This window comes from Hyla sarda, chromosome 7 (assembly GCF_029499605.1).
Source record: "Hyla sarda isolate aHylSar1 chromosome 7, aHylSar1.hap1, whole genome shotgun sequence".
NCBI classification, from domain to species: Eukaryota; Metazoa; Chordata; class Amphibia; order Anura; family Hylidae; genus Hyla; species Hyla sarda.
The window spans coordinates 85,662,128-85,689,828 of record NC_079195.1 but is presented as its reverse complement, the minus strand read 5'-3'; the positions used below and the strand labels follow the sequence as shown (position 1 = coordinate 85,689,828).

The 27,701-nt window shown below is 40.1% G+C and overlaps 1 protein-coding gene across 4 annotated transcripts in view; it reads right to left on the bottom strand.

Moving 5' to 3' along the window:
- Nucleotides 1-27,701, bottom strand: part of ANK3 (ankyrin 3) — a 332,095-nt gene that overhangs the window by 160,585 nt on the left and 143,809 nt on the right. For all 4 annotated transcript variants that reach the window (XM_056529886.1, XM_056529883.1, XM_056529885.1 and 1 more), the window contains 2 exons: nt 25,987-26,085; nt 13,958-14,155 (listed from right to left, as the gene is read on the bottom strand). In XM_056529886.1, the coding sequence (XP_056385861.1) occupies nt 13,958-14,155; nt 25,987-26,085 (297 nt within the window). The remainder of the gene's footprint in view (nt 1-13,957; nt 14,156-25,986; nt 26,086-27,701) is intronic.

Here is a 27,701-nt window from a genome sequence, read left to right as displayed (position 1 = left end):
CATTTTTCTACACCTTTTTTTGTGTGCTGGTAATATGTAGGAGCACCAAATATATTATATGGTCACAGAGAATTTGATAAATTTTGTGCAGGTCAAATTTTCAGAAATTTCTCTATTCACATACACCAAAAAGCTAAGTCTGGGCTGGTGTAATTTTAGAGACTTTTCACAAAAAGGCACAGTTCATAAATCTCTTCCATATCATGTGTATTGCCAAAATCAGTGGATTGCAACTCAAAATCAGCAGGAATGTGTAAACCAAAAGGCACAAAAAAGGCGCAAATAAACCCTGCTTGCGCCTTTTTTGCGCTTTTGGAGACACAGAAAACAGTCTAAAGACAATGATAAATGTCGGCCAATGGGGGATATTTATCAAAGGATTTAGACTGGTTTTTCCTGTCTTAATTTGTCGCACACAAAGTCGCAGTCTAAATATGTGCGACTTTTTTGAAACTTTTGCTCTAGAGGATTTTTAGATCATGATGCATTCTAGTCTATTTTAGACAGAAATGCATTGGAAAATGCATTGGTGCTAAATTTATCAAAAGCGACTTTTCAGCGACAAGTCGCATCGGCTGAAAGTACGCCGAAATGTCAGACCATGTTGGAGCAGGTTTAAATACAGTCTAAAGCATAGATCACAAAGTCTGTGTGCAGAATTTATCAAGAGACGTGCGACTTTTGATAAATTAGGCGCACAATAGACCGGCCTAACACTCTGTAGTTTGGTCTATATTGACGCGGGACATAGACAGCTTTGATAAATACCCCCAATGTGTCTAAAAAGTGTCTATAACCCATTGAAAATGCGGTGCAATGCATGTAAGCCATTATTTAGGCTAAATTTGCACCAGATTTATGACACAGGGGCCGACATTTATCATTGTCTTTAGACTGTTTTTTGAGTCTAGAAAAGGCGCCTTTTGGTTTACACGTATCTGCTGATTTTGAGTTGCAAGCCACTGATTTTGGCAGTACACATGGTATGGAGGGGTTTTATGAACTGCACCTTTTTGTGAAAAGGTGCAAAAAAGGTGCAAAGCCACTGAAAAGTCTCTAAAAATACACCAGCCCAGACTTAGCTTAGCTTTTTGGTGTATATGAAGAGAGAAATTTCAGAAAATGTGACCTGCACTAAATTTATCAACTGCTTTGTGACCATTTAATACATTTGGTGCTCCTACACATTACCAGCACACAAAAAAATGTGTAGAAAAATGCTTCACTTACACCTACAATGATAAATGCTTCACTTACACCTACAATGATAAATGTCGGCCAAGCAGTTTTGATTATCTCCACCATAGATCTAAGAAAACATGCTGCCTACCTGCAGCCTCCACTAGAACGAGCAGAAGAGATTATAACATACTCGGCTATTATTGAGGTCAATGTATAGACAGTATGCAGTAAGCTTTCTCTAGTGGTGGCTGCAGGTAGCCAGTATAGTATCTTTTACATTTACCTTCAAGGTATTTAGAGCTCTGCATCAAAAAAGCAAACTCATACCCCTATAGAGATATAGATGGGGATTCACTATTGTGAAACCCACACTACTGATAAAGGAAACAGCATCATTTTTTTACCAAGTTATGTATTAACCCCTTAAGGACTCAGCCCATTTTGGCCTTAAGGACTCAGACAATTTAATTTTTACGTTTTCATTTTTTCCTCCTCGCCTTTTTATTTTTTGCGTGACCAGTTGTCCTTTGTAATGACATCACTCATTATATCATAAAATGTATGGCGCAACCAAAAAACACTATTTTTGTGGGGAAATTAAAACGAAAAACGCAATTTTGCTAATTTTGGAAGGTTTTGTTTTCACGCCGTACAATTTATGGTAAAAATGACGTGTGTTCTTTATTCTTAGGGTCAATACGATTAAAATGATACCCATTATTATATACTTTTATATTATTGTTGTGCTTAAAAAAAATCACAAACTTTTTAACCAAATTAGTACGTTTATAATCCCTTTATTTTGATGACCTCTAACTTTTTTATTTTTCCGTATAAGTGGCGGTATGAGGGCTCATTTTTTGCGCCATGATCTGTACTTTTTTTTTATACCACATTTGCATATAAAAAACTTTTAATACACTTTTTATAATTTTTTTTTTAATAAAATGTATTAAAAAAGTAGGAATTTGGGACTTTTTTTTTTTTTTCGTTCACGCCGTTCACCGTACGGGATCATTAACATTTTATTTTAATAGTTCGGACATTTACGCACGCGGCGATACCAAATATGTCTATAAAAAATGTTTTTTACGCTTTTTGGGGGTAAAATAGGGTGGGGGGAGGGGATTTTTCACTTTTCTTTTACTTTTACATTTTTTTACATTTTTTTTTACACTTGAATAGTCCCCATAGGGGACTATTCATAGCAATACCATGATTGCTAATACTGATCTGTTCTATGTATAGGACATAGAACAGATCAGTATTATCGGTCATCTCCTGCTCTGGTCTGCTCGATCACAGACCAGAGCAGGAGACGCCGGGAGCCGCACGGAGGAAGGAGAGGGGACCTCCGTGCGGCGTTATGAATGATCGGATCCCCGCAGCAGCGCTGCGGGCGATCCGATCGTTCATTTAAATCGCGAACTCCCGCAGATGCCGGGATCTGTATTGATCCCGGCACCTGAGGGGTTAATGGCGGACGCCCGCGAGATCCCGGGCGTCGGCCATTGTCGGCGGGTCCCTGGCTGCGATCAGCAGCCGGGATCAGCCGCGCATGACACGGGCATCGCTCCGATGTCCGCGGTTATGCTTAGGACGTAAATGTACGTCCTGGTGCGTTAAGTACCACCTCACCAGGACGTACATTTACGTCCTGCCTCCTTAAGGGGTTAAAGACGGTATTCAAGGTTGGAAATTCACTTAGGCCCCTTTCACACTACAGGTATTGTCCTATACAATTCATGTCAATGGGATTTTTTGACCATCCTTTTGCATCAGGTTTGTAATTTTTTACTAATCTCCATTATTTTTGCTGGCACAAAGGACCGTGCATGCACTAATTTTTGTTCCTGAAAAAATAAAGGTGAAATAACACCTGTTAAAATGTAACATTGAAGTCTATGGGAAATGGATGTTCACCAAAAAAATCTGTTATCAGTTACTGTCTGTTTTTTTTTATCATTCCTTTTTTGTACTGATCATGCTCAGTACAGCATTTCAACCAGGAAGTAACAGGGAAATAAAATAACGGACATAAAATAAAGGACTATAACGGGTGATAACAGATGCCACATGTACATTATTTTGACAGAATGTCCGTTAAAATTGGTCATCAGTTGTTATCCGTTGTATTCAGTTATTTTTTTATCCATTTTTTCATGACCCGTTATTGCTGAATAACGGATATCAGAATGCAGGAACATAACTGTAGTGTGAAAGGGGCCTTAAAGAGGCCTGTGGTGTCTAAAAATCATCATTCACATCTAGACCCAGCTCCACTGGTTTGGGTAAATTTTTTTTACTAGCTCTGCCCCTTTTCACTGGTTTAATAAACTCTAGACTGTCATCTAGGTGGTCCCCTTAGACTAGACTATCAAGGTGGAGGTCATGACTGCTTTATTCTCAAAAAGGTATGAACCTGAACATTTTCCCTGTTGCAAACTAAGTAGTATTGACCTACCATTTTATAGTCTTCACCTTCCTTGTTGTACCAAGTGATAAAACTAACAGCACTGATGGTTTGGGGATGTGTGGCTAGAAAAGTGCTAGAGCATCACCAAATCATAGACCTGCTGATTTCATGCTTGTAAATCAGTCAAATAATCTAAAGCATGAAATCCAGATTATATATTGTATGTGTGAACATACCCTAAAGGCAACTTTGGGATTATCTGTACTATTTGAAAAGAGATCCAGTAAGGAGTTGTGATTATATTGCTATTCTAAGCCAAAATACTGTACATACCGAATGGAAATTGTTAAGCTAGGAATTATAGCAAAACTATACCGAAACCCAGCAATTTTAATACTAATGTGACCCAGGGTGTGTCATTGCTGAATGCTTAGTAATGACGGCGTACAGACCATCACATGATTTCTCCATAATTCCACTTGCTTTGTGGTTTCAATTACTGTAATCAAGATCACTCGTTTACAATAAGTAAAATATTGAATAAATCAGACGCAGAATTACAATCAGAGATAAGTCTCTTAAACATCTATGTAACTATACAAAAACATGGTAATATCTCTTGTAATAACAAATTTAGCAGAAAACAAACTTCACTTGTTGGTAAAACCAAGGGAATAAAAGCGAGTTTACTGCATCACAGCAGAAAGTCAATAAAAACCCTCAAAAGTGGTTAAATAATTCAGGGACAGTCACATATGCACGCTGAAGCACTGGCTCTCTGGGCGAGTGTAACGTTGCAAAGTGATGTTGTGCCTAGCAAACTGGTGCCCAACAGACATCATGTGTGCTAAGAAATACTGGACTTCCTGCTTGGAGGAAAAGCTGAAAGAAACAGGGTTTGTGCTCAACAAAGTTATACATTGCAAAGTTATATAACTTCAACAAGTGGCACTATATAAAGGTAATTTCATTTGGTTTGAGTTCTTCTTTCCATATGCCCTTTTAATGAATGTAAATATGAGAGAGGGGTCCCCCTCTATTACCTATCTTGCGCTAATGGACTTGGTGAGGCCAAGTCATCTACTTAATTGATGGCCAACCTTCCATGGTAGTTCCTAGATTCAGAACACTATGACAGTATTGTCTTCTGGTCAAAAAATGTTTTGCATCCCTGTTTTATATGTTACTCTGTATTTTGACATATAAATCAGATTGTATTGGCATTATAGGTGTAAACACCCTGCAATGCTTGAGTGTACTTTTGATTAGTACATAACTGTTATGACTTCAACGGCAATATTAAAGTGGAATGGTGACCAATGCCAGGTATCACAGCTCGGCACCAGAGGAATATATGTAATCGTGATTCCCTACCAGGTGATATATTTTTTTTCATTATCTGGGCTGTAAACTGACATTAATGTGACAGACAGAGGTGATTTCTGAGTAAGATGTAGTATAGTCTTCTAAGTCTAGTTCCCACGAGGTCTACATGTCCTGTTCCTGTCTGGTGATTTAACAACCATGGAAAAAAATACAGGTTCTATTTAGACAAATTCTTATCTCCTGAATTACATAAACTCTACAGTTCCTATGACATAAATTAGCGAGCTGTACAAGATGCAATATACATCCTGCAATACAACACCACTTACAACTTTTTGTTAAAAATTATAACCTTGATCTAAAGAACTAAATACATTAAAAGAAACAGAAAATGTATTTTTTTATGTAATGACAATAAATTGATCTGGATATATTAGAGTTCAGGTCTGGAAGTAAACATCTCTGAACTTTTTATTATAGACTATAATTATATTGCCTTTAAGAAACATCCAGAATTCTGCAAAACTATAGGGGATATAGCAACACGCTTGGGCTAGGTCACACAACCACTTTTATATCAGAATTTGGCCTGGAAAGGGGGAGCCTTACATGCCTAGTTGGGCTCTTCTAAGCATAGGTGCATCTTCCACTACGCTTTGTAAAAAAATAAAAATAAAAAGCCCATATGACATGCACAATTCCTGAAACTCTCCAGAATCAATAAACATATACAGTCATAGTCACAAAGTTGCAGAGAGAGTAATCATTGCCTATAAATAGTGTCCACCTTTTTTGAAAATTACTTGACATTATTGGAAACTATCAACAGCATTGATCCCATTGTGCAATGCCATTTAATATAGATATGGAAAATGTTTGGTAAATGTCTACTTACTCAATACTCCAACGTGAAAAAATGATCTTTACATACTGTATAAAAATAGGGTCAACAATTCAAAAATTGTGATCCTGGTTTATCTTTAAAGTGAACCATAAGTCATCCAGGCGGTCCCCATTAGTTTTGTTTCGCCACCGGTCTTAATTGATGTTTCCCTGTTTGGGTATCTTGAGAGATCTGTCAATCAAGGCTTGTGGGACATCTTGGAGCCATTAGAAACCATCCCATTGACTTGTGGTTCATGCAGCATGAAAGTAATGACAGGCTCCCTTCAAGGTCCAATTTTCATTGAAGATACAATAGATAGTTAAATGAATTGACTCACTGGTTCCTACTGAATCAAAAGACTTTTGAGGGCATTCACCATTGTCTTTAGAGCTGTTTTTGTGTGTAGATTTGTCTTTATTTAGGCGCAGCGCTGTGCCTCAGGCTATTTTTTGCGCCTTTTCGATTTACACCTTTTTAAAAAAAGATCGTACAGGCCCGATGTTAAGGGTTAGTCTTGTGCAGTAGTAATAAATTTATCAACTGCGACTTGCAAGACCCCACAATAAAGCGCAATTCTACACCAGCCCAGACCTAGCGTAGCTTTTTGGTGTATGTGAAGAGCAAAATTTCTGAAAATGTGTATCCTCCACAAAATCATGAGTCATGCAAAAAAACATGCAAAAAAAAAAAAGAACAAGAAAAAATTAACTAAATCACACACATCTTAGTAAATGCCCCCCTTTGTTATTTTCTTATAACATTAATAGAAGCACACAAAAAGTGTCAGATCAGTTTTCTTCTGAAACTTTATTTATCAAAATAAAATAATGGTAGAGGTCCATGAGCTTGAAGAACATCAATTTCAATACCTAACTGCCCAATGTGCTCTTAAGATCATCCAACCAGCCTTTGGCACTGCTTGAAAACTTCAAACAATGAAAATTTCCAACACACTTTAGACAGGACACCATAAAATAAAGGTTGTGCCCGAGTATACAAGTCACAAAAATGTTTAATCCCTTTTGAAGGTGTCTTGATACTCTACAAAGAACCACTGCCAGATGATTTTTTGGAAGCCTACTGTGTGGTGTTATACAACGCAACACAAATTACACATATAGTACTCAAGAGCACAGCCGCATTAAAAGGGGCATAGAGGCAATAGAGAAAATTATTCTACCACTGTACAATGCACTAGTCACACGACACATGGCATACTGTACTGTACAGTACTGGGCACCAGGGTCCACAAAAGATTTAGTGGAAGACTACAATGTCCAGAAAGATTATCAGAATTGGAGTTATTTAGTTTAAAAAAAAAAAGTCAATTTAGGGGCGACCTAATAACTATGTATAAATATATCAGGGGACAGTACAGAGATCTTTCCCATGATCTATTTATACCCAGGACTATATCTATAACGAGGGGGCATCCTCTAAGTTTAGAGGAAAGAAGGTTTCTACACCAGCACAGACGGGAGTTCTTTACTGTAAGAGCAGTGAGACTATGGAACTCTCTGTCGAGGAAGTGGTCATGGGGAACACAATAAAAGAGTTCAAAAGGGGACTAAATGCTTTTTTAGAGTACGAATACTAAAGGTTATAGATGTTAGATTTATAGTGACAGAACATTTATCCAGAGAGTTATTAAGATAGATTGTCATATTTAGAGTCCCCTGGTATGGGGCAATTGGAATCATCCTCATAAGGGGTTTCTTTGCCTTCCTCTGGGCCAACACAGTAGAGACATTGTAGGGATATAGGTAGAACATGCTCTGGATGTTTGTCTTTTTTCAACCTTGTGAACTAGGTTACTGCTATGTGTAGAGCCAAAATGCTTCTGATTTCATAGGGAAACGCTTGTTTCTGCTGGATTTTGTAAGAATCTAAATGAAATATTGATCATTGCTTTTAAGGGAGAATGGCCCTCATTTACTATTGCAAACCCAACATGTTTTGTCGGGTTGTGCGCCAGATTCTGTCACATTGTGCCAGAAATTCTGCCTGCGCCAGATTTTGTGCCAGAATTGAAAAGAAACGACTAACTCTCCATTTTGCTACGAAAACCTGAAAAATGGGCGTGGCCATCGTGAAAGGGGGCGTGGTCTCAGAAAAGGTTCCAGACATTTTCACAAGAACCCAACATATTTACTAAGGTTTACACATAAAATGTGGTGGATTTGAACTGAGGAAAACCCTACAGATCAGAGCATGTGTAAAAAAAGCAAAGTGTAGGGAAAGTGGAAAATGTAGGGAAACCTTAGTAAATACCGTTGAAAATAAATTGTAGGGAATTAAAATCCACAAAGAAACCTACACTCCACTCTTTGTAAATAAGGGCCACTATCTCTGTACACACAATGCAACAAAGCTTGTATGGCAGTGCATAGTGTGTATATGGCTCCATTCTAAAGAAGCTATGTAGGCCAGACACAAGTTGGTATGAACCCTATTTCAGAATTAAAGACCACTACACATGGTAGAAGCAGTGGTGTACCAAGGGGGGTGCGGGGGGGCGGCCCGCCCCGGGTGCCACTCTCAAGGGGGGTGCCAGGGGCGGACTGACCCGCCGCCGCAACTACTGAGGATCTGGGACACTCGTCCCAGATCCCCAGCAGACAGCGGTGCCTTCTCCTGTATGCGCGATACACGCACATACAGGAGAAGACGTCCCCTCTGTGTGAGCCGCATCTGCAGCTACACAGAGATGTGACCTCTGCCCCCATGCAGCACAGGCACCGGTGACGTCACTCATCCGGCGCTTGTACTGTGGAGGGGAGAAGACGCGGGCCCTGCAGCTGAGGAGATCGCTGCGTGGAATATCAGGTGAGCATCCCTTTTATTTATTTTTTAACCCTGGGAAGGGGGGGGGGGGTGCTCTGTATATATCTATGGGGAAGGGTGCTCTGTATATACCTATGGGGAAGGGAGGGAGTGGGGGGGCTCTGTATATACCTATGGGAAAGGGAGGGAGAGGGGGTGCTCTGTATATACCTATGGGAAAGGGAGGGAGAGGGGGGTGCTCTGTATATACCTATGGGAAAGGGAGGGAGAGGGGGGGTGCTCTGTATATACCTATTGGAAAGGAAGGGAGAGGGGGGTGTTCTGTATATACCTATGGGAAAGGGAGGGAGGGGGGGTGCTCTGTATATACCTATGGGAGAGGGGGAGTGCTCTGTATATACCTATGGGAAAGGGAGGGAGAGGGGGGGTGCTCTGTATATACCTATGGGAAAGGAAGGGAGAGGGAGGGTGCTCTGTATATACCTATGTGAAAGGGAGGGAGAGGGGGGGTGCTCTGTATATACCTATGGGAGAGGGGGGTGCTTTGTATATACCTATGGGAAAGGGAGGGAGAGGGGGGTGCTCTGTATATACCTATGGGAAAGGAAGGGAGAGGGGGGGTGCTCTGTATATACCTATGGGAAAGGGAGGGAGAGAGGGGTGCTCTGTATATACCTATGGGAAAGGGAGGGAGAGGGGGGGTGCTCTGTATATACCTATGGGAAAGGGAGGGAGAGGGGGGTGCTCTGTATAAGCCTATAGGAAAGGGAGGGAGAGTGCTCTGTATATACCTATGGGAAAGGGAGGGAGAGGGGGGGTGCTCTGCATATACCTATGGGAAAGGGAGGGTGCTCTGTATATACCTATGGGAAAGGGAGGGTACTCTGCATATACCTATGGGAAAGGGAGGGGGTGTGCTCTGCATATACCTATGGGAAAGGGAGGGAGGGGGGGTGCTCTGTATATACTTATGGGAAAGGGAGGGAGAGAGAGGGTGCTCTGTATATAACTATGGGAAAGGGAGGGAGAGGGGGGTGCTCTGCATATACCTATGGGAAAGGGAGGGAGAGAGGGGGTGCTCTGTATAAGCCTATAGGAAAGGGAGGGAGAGTGCTCTGTATATACCTATGGGAAAGGGAGGGAGAGGGGGGTGCTCTGCATATACCTATGGGAAAGGGAGGGAAATGGGGGGGTGTAGCTCTGCATATACCTATGGGGAAGAGGGGGTGTGTGTAGCTCTGCATATACCTATGGGGAAGAGGGGGGGGGGTAGCTCTGCATATACCTATGGGGAAGAGGGGGGGTGTAGCTCTGCATATACCTATGAGGAAGAGGGGGTGTAGCTCTGAATATACCTATGGGAAAGAGGGGGGTGTAACTCTGCATATACCTATGGGAAAGAGGGGGGGTGTAGCGTAGCTCTGCAAATACCTATGGGAAAGAGAGGGGGGTGTAACTCTGCATATACCTATGGGAAAGAGGGGGGGTGTAACTCTGCATATACCTATGAGAAAGAGGGGGTTACCTGGCTACTTACCTACCTGCCCTTTTACTGTTCAGGACATCAAGGAGGGCAATATTACAGTTTGTGGGCCTATAGATGGGCAGATTGTGTATAGGAGGGGAGGGCACTAAAAAATGCAGAGTCTGACATGTTTTTCCTGCAGATGTTAAGAGATCCACATGGCGGTCATATCCGGACGGAGAAGAAAAGGAAAAAGGACGCCGCTGATCAGAAAAGACGTAATTGTGAGTCCCAAAATGTAACTGTAATTGCTTATATGGTATACACATCCTGTGTACAGCTGATATCTACCGCCATATGGTCCTGTATATAATCACTTATATTGTATAAAGATTCTTTATAGTATACTGGTCTGTGTATAGTGGTTTTATTCAGTACAGTATGGCGGTATTATTCAGTTATTGTGTGGTGGTATATATTTACTCCTTGTATACCAGTATTATTGGTCATTGAAATTTACCTACTTTAAAGTGTTTCTTACATATCGTATTTATTGGCATATAACACACACTTAAATTTAAGGCAAAGTCTGCCTGCGTGTTATACGCCGAGAAATCTTCTGGTCACTTTAAATCAGTGACCAGCGGCGTCTCCTCCCCGCTCTGTCACTTGTTTTCTCCTACACAATCCACAGTTACTGGATAGTGCGGGAGACGCTGATTAAAATGAGCCCTACCTTGTCCGGATCTGCCCTACCTTTTAATCAGCGTCTCCCCCCTCCCTCATCATTCCCCCTTTTCCTGCTTTTTATAGTTTTGTTTATTTTCCTTACCTGGCTGTGCTTCGGCAGGTCAGGTCAGGCGGAGGGTATTGCGGGGTCAGTGAAGCAGATGAGTTACGTCCTCTGCCGGCTTCTCTGTGCGGCATCACTGACGTCACTTTTCATTTCCTGTAGTCGCCGCCGAAAAGTGACATCCCTGATGCCGCACAGAGAAGCCGGGAGAGGACGTAACTCAACTGCTTCACTGACCCCGCAAGACAGCCGAAGCGCAGACAAGGAAAGGGGAAGAGTGGTCTTCAACCTGCGGACCTACAGATGTTGCAAAACTACAACTCCCAGCATGCCCGGACAGCAGCTGGCTGACCGGGCATGCTGGGAGTTAAAGTTTTGCAACATCTGGAGGTCCACAGGTTGAAGACCACTGGATGCCATAGGAGGAACATGATGGGGGGATGATGAGACGGGGAAATAAGGTGGGGGAATGATGGGGGATGAGACAGGGGGAAGATGAGGCAGGGTGGGGGGGATGATGAGGGGGGAATGATGAGGGACATGATGAGACAGGGTGGGGGGATGATGAGGGGGAATGATGGGGGACATGATGAGACAGGGTGGGGGGATGATGAGGGACATGATGAGACAAGGTGGGAGACGATGAGACAGGGTGGGGGGATGATGAGAGGGGAATGATGGGGAGATGATGAGACAGGGTGGGGGGATGATGAGGGGGGAATGATGAGGGACATGATGAGACAGGGTGGGGGGATGATGAGGGGGGAATGATGAGGGACATGATGAGACAGGGTGGGGGGATGATGAGGGGGAATGATAGGGAGATGATGAGACAGGGTGGGGGGATGATGAGGGGGGGAATGATGAGGGACATGATGAGACAGGGTGGGGGGATGATGAGGGGGAATGATGAGGGAGATGATGAGACAAGGTGGGGGATGATGAGAGGGGAATGATGAGGGACATGATGAGACAGGGTGGGGGGATGATGAGGGGGGAATGATGGGGGACATGATGAGACAGGGGGAAATGATGGTGGGGGAGGCACTAAATGCTTAATGTCTGTATGGCTAGTGGTGGTCTATGACAGGGGGAAATGATGAGACATGGGGGGATGATGAGACATGGGGGGTGGCGATGAGAGGGGTTAAATGTGGCACAGGGACTGATAAAAGGGAAGGAATGATGTGGCACTGGAGGGGACAGGACCAAACAGGTGCAGAAGAAAACAAAGTTGGGGGGATGATGTGGCATTTAGTCAAAGTCATTTATTTTACATTTTATTTTTTTTAACTTAAATTTCCCTGTTAAAATGTGTTATACGCCGATGCGTGTTATACGCCGATAAATACGGTATATAAATTTAAATTTATTGTGTGTGGGATTTGGGTGGAATAGGAGCGTGGCAGAAGATTGTCGAGCTGCAGAGCCTAGCAGGGGCCCTTGCCTTTTTTTTGGTCCGGGGGCCCCGAGTGTTGTCAGTCCGCCCCTGGGGGGAGGGGGTGTAATTTAGGGGGTGGGGGTGTGTGTGTGTGTGTGGGTGGGGGGGCCAAACAAAGGGTCCGCCCCGGGTGCCAAATGCTCTAGGTACGCCCCTGGGTAGAAGTATGCAACATCAATAACAGCAGCATTACAGTTACAGGTGTTCCATTTTTATATTAAACAGGAAGCCAGATTGCTTTACATGCAAAGTTATGCAACCAGAAAGTTACAGGATATGCTGTAATGTGCTGGAGTTAAAAAGAGATCACAGTAGACAGACATAAATAATAAATCACACCCAGTGAAGTGACTACCAGCCACCGAGAAATAAACCTGACAAGATGCAATGAATCGGAGAATTTTACATTAATGAAGTTTTCATTAACTCCAATGGTGTCAAAACTTTTCATGATTTTTAAATGTTCTACTTATTTCTGAGCGTTCCAAGAATATTTTCCAAAATGTAACTCATGAGTCGTGTATTTAGGTTTCCGCTTAGCTGACTGCATGCTGTGTTCCTCACATGGTAAGTGCAGCTAAGACCTTATCATTTCTAGTGAACTTGATGTTAATACAGACTGACATCCCTGCAAGTGCTGACTCAATAAAAAATATAACAAGGAGCATCCCTCATGTAGCCAATGGTCACTGATGTGTCAGTCCGTGCTAACAACATCCTTACCATAGTAACAATCCAGTGTCAAGGTCATGTCAGAATCATTAAACAGATAAGGAATTATGAACCGGATGCACTTTTACATCTACCTAGAGTATGAAGTCCTAATATGATGACATCCAATTGCCACTCCAGTGTTAAAGTGTACCTGTCATTTACAAAAACTTTTTATATAATGTAGATAATACCACTATATGTATATTTGTAAGATACATTGGTTAATACATTTTTATATTTTTTGTGTGAAAAAAATGCTGTCCCTGCAGCTATTGCCTGTGAGTCTTTATGAGGAGACCAAATACAGGAAGTGAGGGCAGGAGAAAAAAATTTCTAAAACACATAAAAGATGTGTTCCACTTTTTTGTTTTTTTTTTGAGAAGGGGGAGTTTGGGCATGAATTGTGACAGAAACTACAAAGGTTACTGACTACTGTCTCAGTGTGTCCACATTTATACTTAGCTCAAAGTACAGTTCTAGTTCCTGTTACTTTAGGTCAGGGCTATTCTTTAACATGTAAAGCAATGTTTTTTTCAGTAAATAACACAGAAAAATTATTCATGTATCTCTAGGCTAAAGCTGTAAAGAAGTTGTTTGCAGCATTTTCAGTGGAATTACTTGACAGAAGGGTTTTCACCTTGCTAGAAGTGCCATAACTTTTACCGAAGAAGTGGAACTGAGCAGCAAACCCTATAGGCAGATGCATTACCACCTATTGGGAGACAGCACTGTAGAATGGTAAGCATTAGCATAGACCACTATAAATGCTAGTGCAATTTTTAGCTACATTTTTAATATTTACAAGTATATTTTCTAATATTCCTAATAATAATGTCCAATGCATTTAACTTCAGGGTTTTGGCTGTAAAGTAATTTTTCAGCTTTGCAAACCAACCACCTATTTAAAGAGAACAGTAAATATAAAGCAAGCTGTAATGTAGTGTACTTACCAATGCTTTGGCGTTAGGATTGGCTTTTTTATCCAGTAGGACTTTAGCAACTTTGTAATGGCCACAGTGTGCGGCAACGTGTAGTGCAGTTAAATAGTCATTGGTGACATCATCTACAGGTACATTATGCATCAGCAAGAGCTGGACACAGTTCAGGTGATCTCCTTGGGTTGCCATGTGCAGTGGTGACAGTCCGTTCTGTAAACAAACAAGCAGGGTGAGTTACAGGTGGAGCAGGCAGGTACAAAGGATTATCCAATACTCTTCTCCAACTGCTTTTAGATTTACTTGTCAAAAAAGATCTGTATAAAACATGTCCATCTATGTGCCATCTCCTTGCACATGAAGGTTTCGAGTAACAACTAATGATGGTCACTAATTGTGTGTATTTTGCTCTAATTCATGTTTCCTGTTGTCAGTCTTCACTGTAATATTAACATTCTATTCATAACTCAGGAAGATAACCATAGAAAAAAAGTATCCAAGCCAGGTGAGGAACTTTATTGTGGTCTTGGTAGAAGCACACAGGTACGCTGTCATATAGTGTACCCGTGTGCTTCTGCAAAGCTTCTTGAAAAAGTTCTTCACCTGGCTGGATACTTTCTGGTTGTCGAGAGTGGCACTGTCCTGAGAAAATGCTGTAATGATGGTCAGACATTGTTGCCATACGTAACCTATATATTATAGATACATCTGGTACTACAACCCCCATTCAAGTAAAGATAACGGATCTGTAGTACCAGACACATCCTTGTCAACAAGAGTGGTGCTGGGGATGACAGAACTCAAACAAACAACACAGATGTTTCTTTTGCCTGATGAGTGGGGATATTAGGGTCAGACTTCACAGATCACATATTGGTGGCTTATCATGGGTTTTGTTGTGGGTTCTTATACTGATTTTGTATTGGAATGTGTCACAGCTAAGGAAAAAGAAAAATAGAGGAGTGGACACACCTACCCACACAGCAGCTGTAAGATAACATCAATCAGTAAGCTTTTACACTTACTTCACCGAGGGAAGCGAGTGTCAGTCACGCTCCCCTCGTGCCGGCATGCATTCCTGTCCCACTTTCATTCCTCCAGCTGTTCTTTTGGAGTTTTACCTTTTTATTCCCTTTCTCTTGTATTCTTTTGTACCTCTTGGAAAAAGTTTGCCCGGGGACTTTTATAGTATTAATAGCATTTATTGCACATGACATAAAAAAACAAAAGAAACAAAACATAAAATGACATAAAAGTTCCAGAAACAAAACATAAAATGACATAAAAGTTCCGAAGCGTTGCAGAGTTACCTCCTTCCTCAGGGAATGATATACTACAAAACAATGCTCCTATTTGAACTCCAGTTCACCTCTTTCACCGGAAATGACATCAAAACAAAAAAAGGGACCACCTCTAAAATACTATACTCTGAATTAAAATGATAAATAGCTCATACAAGTTCCAACACTTCTTTAAAACCTCTATGGGATAAAGTGTCCTTGGTCGTTAAGGGCTTAAAACCTTTAGGGGATAAAGTGTCCAGTTTAAATATAAAAAAAAAAAACTCTCTTTTACATAATGTAGAAAACCTCTTTAGACTGTTTTGAACTTGCTCTATCGGAATCACTGTTAGAAACTCAGGGTCTGCATTATGGGCTGTAGCAAAATGCTGGGACACACTGTGTTTAGGGTAACGTTGTCTAATATTAAATCTATGTGATGTAATCCTTTTTCTAAGGGACTGAGATGTCCTCCCCACATATTGAATCCTGCAGGGACATTCTAAGACATAACTAACATATTCACAACTACAATCTAAGTGCGATTTTATTTCTATTGTTTCACCTGTAGATTTACTAATAACTGATTTTATGCCATGTTTAATATTTTTACACATCCCACATTTTTTATTTCCACATTTTAAAAACTCCCTTATCCTGATTTTTATTATCTTTTACTTTTTTACTGGATTTTTATATGCATGGATAGGATGGATCTGTTGAGCAATAGTTCTAGCTTTTCTATAAATAAATCTTGGTTTATTGCCATTATCCTCCAATGCATCCTTTAAAAACGGGTAATTTTCTAATATATTCCAGTGTTTATAAAAAATCTTTTCTATTTGTTTCGCACTCAGCGAAAACCGTGAAATGAAAGCTGTGAAATGAAAGCTATACTTGCTAGCTGTCCAAATGGAATGGTCACCTTCCAACTTTTCAGGTGTCCACTAGAAAAATGAAGATATCCATTTGCATCCACTGATATAAAAATGTGTTTTTCTGTGTAATACATTGTTTTCGATATAGATCTCGAGATCTAAAAAAGTAATTTTTTCTTTGTTAATAGTTTCAGTAAATAGCATACCCCAGTCATTTGCATTTAAAACTTTTAAAAATTCATTAAAACACTCCATGCTTTCCTGACAAATTATTATAAGATCATCTATATATCTTTTAAAAAACGTTATACACAATTTAAAATGACTCTCCTCAATAAAATAAACTTTATACACTATTTAAAATGATTCAATATATTAAGGAGACTAATTTTAAATTGAGTTTAAAGTTTTTTAAAAAGATATATAGATGGATTTTTTAAGTTTTAAATGCAAATGACTGCGTTATATAACTTACTGAAACTATTAACAAAGGAAAAATTACTTTTTTAGATTTAGAGATTTATGTAAAAAAATACAATGAATTACACAGAAAAACACATTTTAAATTAGTGGATGCAAATGGGTATCTTCATTTTTCTAGTGGTCACCTGAAAAGTTGGAAGGTGACCATTCCATTTGGACAGCTAGCAAGGATAAGAAAAAACTTTTCAGAACCGAAAAATTATGAAACACAAGCAAAAATAATAGAGAAAAGATTTATAGAAAATAAATACCCAGTGGAAGTGATTAAAGGAGCGAGACAAAAAGCAGAAAATATAAAAAGGAATGAACAGATAGAAAACCAAAGATTGGAACAAAAAGAAAAAATTATGGGACAGCTTTAATTTCACGGTTTTCGCAGAATGAGAAAAAAATAGAAAAGATTTTTTATAAACACTGGAATATATTAGAAAATGACCCTTTTTAAAGGATGCATTGCAGGATAATGGCAATAAACCAAGATTTATTTATAAAAGAGCTAGAACTATTGCTCAACAAATAGCTCCATCCGATCCATGCATCTAAAAATCCAGTAAAAAAGGAGAAGATAATAAAAATCAGGATAAGGGAGTTTTTAAATGTGGAAATAAAAAAAATTTGGGATTTGTAAAAATATTAAACATGGCACAAAATCAGTTATTAGTAAATCCACAGGGGAAACTATAGAAATAAAATCGCACTTAGATTGTAGTTGTGAATATGTTATTTATGTCTTTGAATGTCCCTGCAGGATTCAATGTGTGGGGAGGACATCTCAGTCCCTTAGAAAAAGGATTGCATCACATAGATTTAATATTAAACACCGTTACCCTAAACACAGTGTGTCCCAGCATTTTGCTACAGCCCATAATGCAGACCCCAAGTTTCTAACAGTGATTCCAAAAGAGCAAGTTCAAAACAGTCTAAGGAGGTTTTCTACATTATGTAAAAGAGAGATTTTTTTTATATATATTTAAACTGGACACTTTATCCCCTAAAGGTTTTAAGCCCTTAACGACCAAGGACATATATTTACGTCCTTGGCCGGCCCCCGCGATATAACGCCGGGTCACGCGGTGACCCCGTGTCATATCGGGTCGGTCCTGGCATGTATCTGAAGCCGGGACCCGGGACTAATAGCACGCGGCAGCGATCGCGGTGATGCGCGCTATTAACCCTTTAGACGCGCCGTTCAAAGTTGAATGCCGCGTCTAAAACGAAAGTGAAAGCTGCACGGCTGCTCAGTGGGGCTGATCGGCACCACTGCAGTGAAAATGTGGTGTCCCGATCAGCTGGGACACAAGCAGAGGTCCTCTTACCTGCCTCCGGTGTGTCCCTTCGACGATTGATTGCTCCAAGCCTGAGATGCAGGCTTGAGAAATCGACCGCCGATAACATTGATCAATGCAAAGCTATAACACTGCAAAAAAAAAAAAAAAGAGTAAAAAAAAAAGTTCATAAATGTGATTTAACCCTTTCCTCTAATAAAAGTCCAAATCACCCCCCTTTTCCCATAAAAAAAACATGTAAATAAATATAAAAATATGTGGTATCGCCGCGTGTGCAAATGTCCGAACTATAAAAATATATAATTAATTAAACCGCACGGTCAATGGCGTGCGTGCAAAAAAATTCCAAAGTCAAAAATAACATATTTTTGGTCACTTTTTATATCATGAAAAAATTAATAAAAAGCGATCAAAAAGTCTGATCAATACAAAAATGGTACTGCTGAAAACTTCAGATCACGGCGCAAAAAATTAGCCCTCATACTGCTCCATACGCAGTAAAAAAAAGTTATAGGGGTCAGAAGATGACAATTTTAAACGTATAAATTTTTCTGCATGTAGTTATGATTTTTTACAGAAGTACGACAAAATCAAACCTATATAAGTAGGGTGTCATTTTAATTGTATGGACCTACAGAATAAATATAAGGTGTCATTATTACCGAAAAATGTACTGCGTAGAAACGGAAGCCCCCAAAATTAAAACATTGCGTTTTTTCTACAATTTCGTCACACAATGAATTTTTTTTCCGTTTCGACGTACATTTTTGCGTAAAAGGACTGATGTCACTGCAAAGTAGAATTGATGGTGCAAAAATTAAGCCATCGTATGGATTTTTATGTGCAAAATTGAAAGGGTTATGATTTTTTAAAGGTGAGGAGGAAAAAACGAAAGAGCAAAAACGGAAAAACCCAGCATCCTTAAGGGGTTAATGAAGTGTTGGAACTTGTATGAGCTATTTTTAATTCAGAGTATAGTATTTTAGAGGTGGTCCTTTTTTTTGTTTTGATGCCATTTCCAGTGAAAGAGGTGAACTGGAGTTCAAATAGAAGCATTGTTTTGTAGTATGTCATTCTCTGAGGAAGGAGGTAACTCCGCAACGCGTCAGAACTTTTTTTGTCATTTTAGGTTTTGTTTCTGGAACTTTTATGTAATTTTACGTTTTGTTTCTTTAGTTTTTGTTATGTCATGTGCAATAAATGCTATTAATACTAGAAAAGTGAAGTCCCCAGGCAAACTTTTCTAAGAGGTACAAAAGAATAAAAGAATACAAGAGAAAAGGAAGAAAAAGGAAAACTCCAAAAGAACAGCTGGAGGAATGAAAGTGGGACAGGAATGCATGCCGGCACGAGGGGAGCGCTACTGACACTCGCTTCCCTCGGTGAAGTAAGGCTGCTTTCACACTATAAAGTTCATGCGTTTAAAAGAGCGTTATAATGTTCCATTATGAAAACCCTTAAAAACGGCCGTTAAACGGCCATTACAAAATCCCATACGGCCATTACAAAATCCCATTAAAGTATATGCGATTTTTACATCATCCGTTTTAACCCATCATAGCCCGTTATTAATAACAGATGATTTTTTTTCCCGTCACAAAATAACGTCCGTGTTTAATAACGGGCTATGACTAGTGAAAACGGCTAATGTAAAAATCCCATAGACTTTAATGGGATTTTGTGACGGTTGTTTTACGAACGTTTTTAAGGGTTTTCATAGCGGAAAATTATAACGGCTCTTTAAAAAGGAAGAACTTTATAGTGTGAAAGCAGCCTAAGTATAAAAGCTTACTGATTGATGTTATCTTGCAGCTGCTGTGTGGGAAGGTGTGTCCGCTCCTCTATTTTTCTTTTTTCCTTAGCTGTGATCCATATCGGGTGAGAAGGTCTCACCAGAGAAGAGTGCAGCGGATAACAAAGAAAATTCCACACATAGAGATACATCCTGTGAAGCTAGTGAGTGATCGGTATATGGCCACTCACAAAGTGTAAGTCCTAGGAGTCTCGGCTTCTCATTTTTATTTTTTTGTATATGGAATTGAACAATTAACCGCTCCCAAAGATTTTTTCTATTTTATTTTTCTCCAGTATTGGAATTTGTGTAATATCAGCTCCATTGATTTCTATAGGAAATCTGCATCAATGTGCTTTTTGATGCAGATTATTCCAATCTAGATTAGAAATTGTGTCAAAAATTGACAGATCAATGCTGATTCTGTACTCTGAAGAATAGGAGATAAAATTTGCAAGACCCAGTCTATTCCAGCATACTGTAAATGTAGAGTATTGCATATAAGTGAATACACCACTTACATTTTAATAATGTGTTCAATGTTGGTGTCCCTTCAAAATAACACACAGCCAATAATATCTTAACCTTGGCAACAAAAGTGAGTACACCACTAAGTGGAAACATACAAAGTGGGCCCAATTAGCCATTTTCCCTTCCCGGTGTCATGTGACTCATTAGTGTAAGGCAGTGATTCCCAACCCGGAAAACCCGGGTTTCCATTGAGAACTGCCAGGGGTTCTGTGGGCTCCAGCAGGTCATTTTATTTTATAATTTTTTTTTTTTTTTTTAAATCTCCCACCTCGTCCTACGCACCTGTGAATCACACTGCGCACACAGCGTCCCCCTTCCCCTCTGTGGCGCCGTGCGCAAGTCACAGGCTTGCAGGCCCGGGAAGGGGAGAAATGCAGGAGATGGTGTGTCGGCCCCCTGGACTATCTTCCCTGAAACTGAGCTGCAGCACAGTGGGGTATCCTCAAATGGGAAGTGGGGGAGCGCCAGGTCTGTAACATCCACCATGATGTCGTCATAAAGGATTGGAAAAGGATTCCAGTGGCAACAAGTGAATCTCTGGTGAACTCCATGTCCTTAAGACAGTGCTGGAAAATATTGGTGGCCACACAAAATATTGACACTTTTTTCCCCAATTTGCACTTAGGGGTGTACTCACCCTTGTTGCCAATGTTTAAACATTAATGGCTGTGTGTTGAGCTATTTTGAGGGGGCACAACATTAAACACTGTTATACAGGCTGTGCAATCACTACTTTACTTTGTAGCAGAGGGTCATTTCTTCAGTAATGTCACGTGAAAAGATATAAAATATTTACAAAAAATGTGAAGAGTGGACTCATTTATGGGAAATACTGTATGTGCCATGGCTGGGAAGCAGTTAAGTGGAATCCATTATAGCCCAGGGCAGGTTCAACAGGTTCTACATCTAGCTGTTTCCCATTAAGACCAGTTTGGTCTGGGTTAGGAGGACTGCACAAACATGTGAACATTTACATTGGACAGGATCCATGATATGCAGAAGATATTGACACATTTCTCAAGTGATTCTTTACCCCGAACATGAATAACACTGATCTGAATCCTGTCTCTCAGATATACAATGCTGATTGTATTTGAATGAATATATCTCTCTAAACTCCAGAAGAAAGACAATCCTTAAATTAATACCATACCAATAACTAAGGACTGTCAATAGACATAGTTAAAAATAATTTGTATACCCAACCATCAGAGATGAGTGAAACAGTAAAATCTGCTTCTCTGACCATGAATCCCTGTTCGGCTCTCCTTTGCAGATGATGAACAAATGGCCAAAATGCCTACTGAATACTTAATATACATATCTGAACATGGATGATACAGATGTACTCTACTGATTGGTTAACTCCATAGAGCAGACCTAGTACCATCTTTTATAATTCATATTCACTGGAATCTATAGTACTGATCTGGTACATTTGGCTCCATTGACTTCTCTGGAGAGAGCAAGGATCAGTATCTCAGATCTATATTTGTACAGTTCATTGACTTCTGTAAGGAGAAGATGACACTGATCTAATTCCATTCTTTAAGACAGACCTCAAACGTGTTTAAAGCCGCACTTAAATCAGGCGTATGGACACTACATGGTCTAAAGACACTTTTCTAATACTGTATAGTGTGATGGGACACTTTACTGTGCTCTATGGTGCTAAGGGGCTATGCAATACTATTTATTTGAATGCTCTGTGCCCCTATTCTGTGACACATTATCCCTGTACTGTGACATCACTGTGTATATTATCCCTGTACTGTGACATCACTGTGTATATTTTCCCTGTACTGTGACATCACTGTGTACATTACCCCTGTACTGAGACATTACTGTGTATTATCCCTGTACTGTGACATCACTGTGTGTATTATCCCTGTACTGTAACATCACTGTGTGTATTATCCCTGTACTGTGACATCACTGTGTGTATTATCCCTGTACTGTGACATCACTGTGTATATTACCCCTGTACTGAGACATCACTGTGTATTATCCCTGTACTGTGACATCACTGTGTGTATTATCCCTGTACTGTGACATCACTGTGTGTACTATCCCTGTACTGTGACATCACTGTGTATTATCCCTGTACTGTGACCTCACTGTGTGTATTATCCCTGTACTGTGACATCACTGTGTATATTATCCCTGTACTGCGACATCACTGTGTGTTATCCCTGTACTGTGACATCACCATGCACATTATCCCTGTATTGTGACATCACTGTGTATTATCCCTGTACTGTGACATCATTGTTTATATTATCCCTGTACTGAGACATTACTGTGCGTATTATCCATGTACTGTGACATCACTGTGTGTATTATCCCTGTACAGTGACATCACTGTGTGTATTATCCCTGTACTGAGACATTACTGTGCGTATTATCCCTGTACTGTGACATCACTGTGTGTATTATCCCTGTACTGTGACATCACTGTGTATATTATCCCTGTACTGTGACATCACTGTGTATATTACCCCTGTACTGAGACATCACTGTGCACTGTGTATTATCCTTGTACTGTGACATCACTGTGTGTATTATCCCTGTACTGTGACATCACTGTGTATATTATCCCTGTACTGTGACATCACTGTGTATTATCCACCAAAAAACAAAGAGAGCGGCACTCCAAGTACGTGTAACCCCGTGCGGGTGTATTTATTCACACATCTGTAGAAAAGCGCAACGTTTCGGCTCCTCAATAGAGCTTGAGAAAGGCTCTATTGAGGAGCCGAAACGTTGCGCTTTTCTACAGATGTGTGAATAAATACACCCGCACGGGGTTACACGTACTTGGAGTGCCGCTCTCTTTGTTTTTTGGTGAATTACTTGGGGCCTGAGTCGGACCCTGGAGCTGAGCACCCAACAGGATCTGGAATCCTTGGCAACAGCCACGCATGGTGCTTCTTCATTTGGATTGTTACTGTGTATTATCCATGTACTGTGACATCACTGTGTGTATTATCCCTGTACTGTGACATCACTGTGTATATTATCCCTGTACTGTGACATCACTGTGTATTATCCCTGTACTGTGACATCACTGTGTATATTATCCCTGTATTGTGACATCACTGTGTGTATTACACCTGTACTGAGACATTACTGTGCGTATTATCCATGTACTGTGACATCACTGTGTGTATTATCCCTGTAATGAGACATTACTGTGCGTATTATCCCTGTACTGTGACATCACTGTGTGTATTATCCCTGTACTGTGACATCACTGTGTGTATTATCCCTGTACTGTGACATCACTGTGTATATTATCCCTGTACTGTGACATCACTGTGTGTATAATCCCTGTACTGTGACATCACTGTGTGTATTATCCATGTACTGTGACATCACTGTGTGTATTATTCCTGTACTGTGACATCATTGTGTGTATTATCCATGTACTGTGACATTACTTTGTGTATTATTCCTGTACTGTGACATCATTGTGTGTATTATCCATGTTCTGTGACAATACTTTGTGCCTTATTTCTGGACTGTGACATCACGGTGTATATTATCGTTGTAGTGAGACATCACTGTGTGTATTATCCCTGTACTGTGACATCACCATGCACATTATCCCTGTATTGTGACATCACTGTGTATTATCCCTGTACTGTGACATCACTGTGTATATTATCCCTGTATTGTGACATCACTGTGTGTATTATACCTGTACTGAGACATTACTGTGCGTATTATCCATGTACTGTGACATCACTGTGTGTATTGTCCCTGTACTGAGACATTACTGTGCGTATTATCCCTGTACTGTGACATCACTGTGTGTATTATCCCTGTACTGTGACATCACTGTGTGTATTATCCTTGTACTGTGACATCACTGTGTGTATTATCCATGTACTGTGACATCACTGTGTGTATTATCCCTGTACTGTGACATCACTGTGTGTATTATCCATGTACTGTGACATCACTGTGTGTATTATCCCTGTACTGTGACATCATTGTGTGTATTATCCATGTACTGTGACATTACTTTGTGTATTATTCCTGTACTGTGACATCATTGTGTGTATTATCCATGTACTGTGACATTAATTTGTGCCTTATTTCTGGACTGTGACATCACGGTGTATATTACCGTTGTAGTGAGACATCACTGTGTGTATTATCCCTGTACTGTGACATCACCATGCACATTATCCCTGTATTGTGACATCACTGTGTATTATCCCTGTACTGTGACATCACTGTGTATATTATCCCTGTATTGTGACATCACTGTGTGTATTATACCTGTACTGAGACATTACTGTGCGTATTATCCATGTACTGTGACATCACTGTGTATTATCCCTGTACTGAGACATTACTGTGCGTATTATCCCTGTACTGTGACATCACTGTGTGTATTATCCCTGTACTGTGACATCACTGTGTGTATTATCCCTGTACTGTGACATCACTGTGTGTATTGTCCCTGTACTGTGACATCACTGTGTGTATTATCCCTGTACTGTGACATCACTGTGTGTATTATCCATGTACTGTGACATCACTGTGTGTATTATTCCTGTACTGTGACATCATTGTGTGTATTATCCATGTACTGTGACATTACTTTGTGTATTATTCCTGTACTGTGACATCACGGTGTATATTACCGTTGTAGTGAGACATCACTGTGTGTATTATCCCTGTACTGAGACATCACTGTGTGTATTATCCCTGTACTGTGACATCACTGTGTGTATTATCCCTGTACTGTGACATCACTGTGTGTATTATCCATGTACTGTGACATCACTGTGTGTATTATCCCTGTACTGTGACATCACTGTGTGTATTATCCATGTACTGTGACATCACTGTGTGTATTATTCCTGTGCTGTGACATCATTGTGTGTATTATCCATGTACTGTGACATTACTTTGTGTATTATTCCTCTACTGTGACATCATTGTGTGTATTATCCATGTACTGTGACATTACTGTGTATATTACCATTGTAGTGAGACATCAGCGTGTGTATTATCCCTGTACTGAGACATCACTGTGTGTATTATCCCTGTACTGTGACATCACGGTATATTATCCCTGTACTGTGACATCACTGTGTGTATTTTCCCTGTACTGTGACATCACTGTGTGTATTATCCATGTACTGTGACATCACTGTGTGTATTATCCATGTACTGTGACATCCCTGTGTGTATAATCCATGTACTGTGACATCACTGTGTGTATTATTCCTGTACTGTGACATCATTGTGTGTATTATCCATGTACTGTGACATTACTTTGTGCCTTATTTCTGGACTGTGACAACACCGTGTACATTATCCCTGTACTGTGACATTCAGGAGCGCACTATCCTTGCTCTGTGCATTATTCCTGTGCAACCAAACCAAGTAAAAGTAACCAAAGTAAACAGGCTTTCAGAAGTTGCTGCTAGGTCATGATAGAGTGGGGCTCCAATCCAAGTTTTGCTATGTGGTCCTATGTTTACTTGTTACACCTCCTGGATATGTCCCTTTTATATATTCTTCAGTGGTGTATATTCCAGTGTTCCCCAAAAGTCTACAGATAATTGTGTACATAGAAAAAATGCTATGAAGCTGCACATATTGAATTTAGGCTGTAAGACTGTAGCACATGCTATTCAAAGGGTTACATGCCATGTCTTCTAGCCATGTCCTCTTGATCATAACCTTGAGAATACATTGGCGCCATGCGTTTGAATAGTGGATTCTTACCTTAGAAACACTGAAAAACACTAACGTAGGTAATCATGACACAAACCTTTGTTTTGGAAAGAATAGGGGCTCCTCTTTCCAGCAGCATTTCCACAACCTGTTCATGGCCACTTCTTGCTCCACAGTGAAGAGGCGTCAGGCCGTCCTGTGATCAGACAACACACAGTATACATATTATGTTATTTATATTTAATATATATACAGAATATTCCACATAGTTCTTATATTTAGGTATCTGAGCATTCTACCGTATTTACAATAACAATGTAATGCCTCCTTGATCCACTGTGTGGCAGCGTTGCACCAATTGATAATATTATTATTAAATAAAAAGATACTCCCCTGGGATCTGATGCAAATCATCAGAACTGAATTCACAATATTTAGGGCAGAGATTCTCTTACTGTGCCTTAAGAAAATCTGAGCAGCATCAATAATGTCTTGTTTTTCAAACACACATCTATTTTCTAGAGGTGAAAAAGAAGAATATACATGGGAATTTTTTTAAAATAATATATGTAGCCATTGATCAGTTTACAGCATTTTACAGTCTGTTGCTTTCGTCAAATCAAAGCTTCAATACTATAAACAACATAGAAAGATAGATACGGTAGATAGATACTGCAGATAGGGGATAAATCACATCTTTCAAACATTTTACATGACCTTGTGTAGAAGTAACAGACATATCTTGTTATTCTAATAATAACTAAGGGCAGTTTAACATTTGCACATATGTATTAGGACAGCTTTTGACTAATGTCCCCCCCTGGTGATGAACCTTGTTAAGTCTCTAGTCAGTGGCTGGAAGCCTCCAGGGCCAGCATGCTGCCACTATTGCAGTAAGAAGGCCGGAGGATCCCTGTGGCAGAAGGGTCTTATTAAATATATAAACGATTAACATCTGGAAAGAAATCGCTCTAAGCAAGGTATACTTTAGGTAAAGGGCCTAAAAACATGTAAGCTTCTACTCTTATCCAGCTCCAGGGATCCATTAAAGCTGCTGAGATTATTCTGGCAGCCTTGCAAAGTAACCAGACATGATAGGATCCCCTCATAAGCAGAATGATCATGACCAAATGAAGAGCGAGAACTGCTCCGTATAATAGGTAGAAGCCCATTTCATCTTAATTCTTATTGGTTTTAGAATGACCTATCATGGCAGAAGTCCAGAGGCAGAACTTAGGTCTCTCAGGTGATATCTCACCTCTCTGTATCTTATGCTGGGCAGATCATATATATTGCATGAAGCTTAAGATTGGCTTCTCTCCAAAAAAACAATACTGCCGCATCAGCTTTACATGAGATATGATGCGTGAGTTATAAGCTAAATGCAATTCAGCACCACCGTCAAAGATGTTTCTGCCTTCCGGATGTCCTCATTAAAATGTATAATATCTGGGTGGCTTTCTGAGGATCTCAAGAGCTGGAAAGACTTGAAGTTGCTTTTGATAAACAGACTTTCATGTATTTTTTTCTTCCTATAAGTAGTGTTTCTAAGTGCTGAGAAGCTAGAAGTGAAGACTTGTCAGGCTGTATACACATGTTCACCGTTCTGCATTTTGAACTTTATGGCACAAACACTGAAGACATCCATAAGGCCCCACTTAACATATGTATGCAAAAGAGCATGCTTTGACATGTTAAGGGGGAGGGGAGGCATACACTGGCAGAGACATAATGCAACAAAACATATATCTCAGAATGTATGACTGTTTTACATAGATTCCTGGAGGCAATGTTTTATACCATACAGCATTC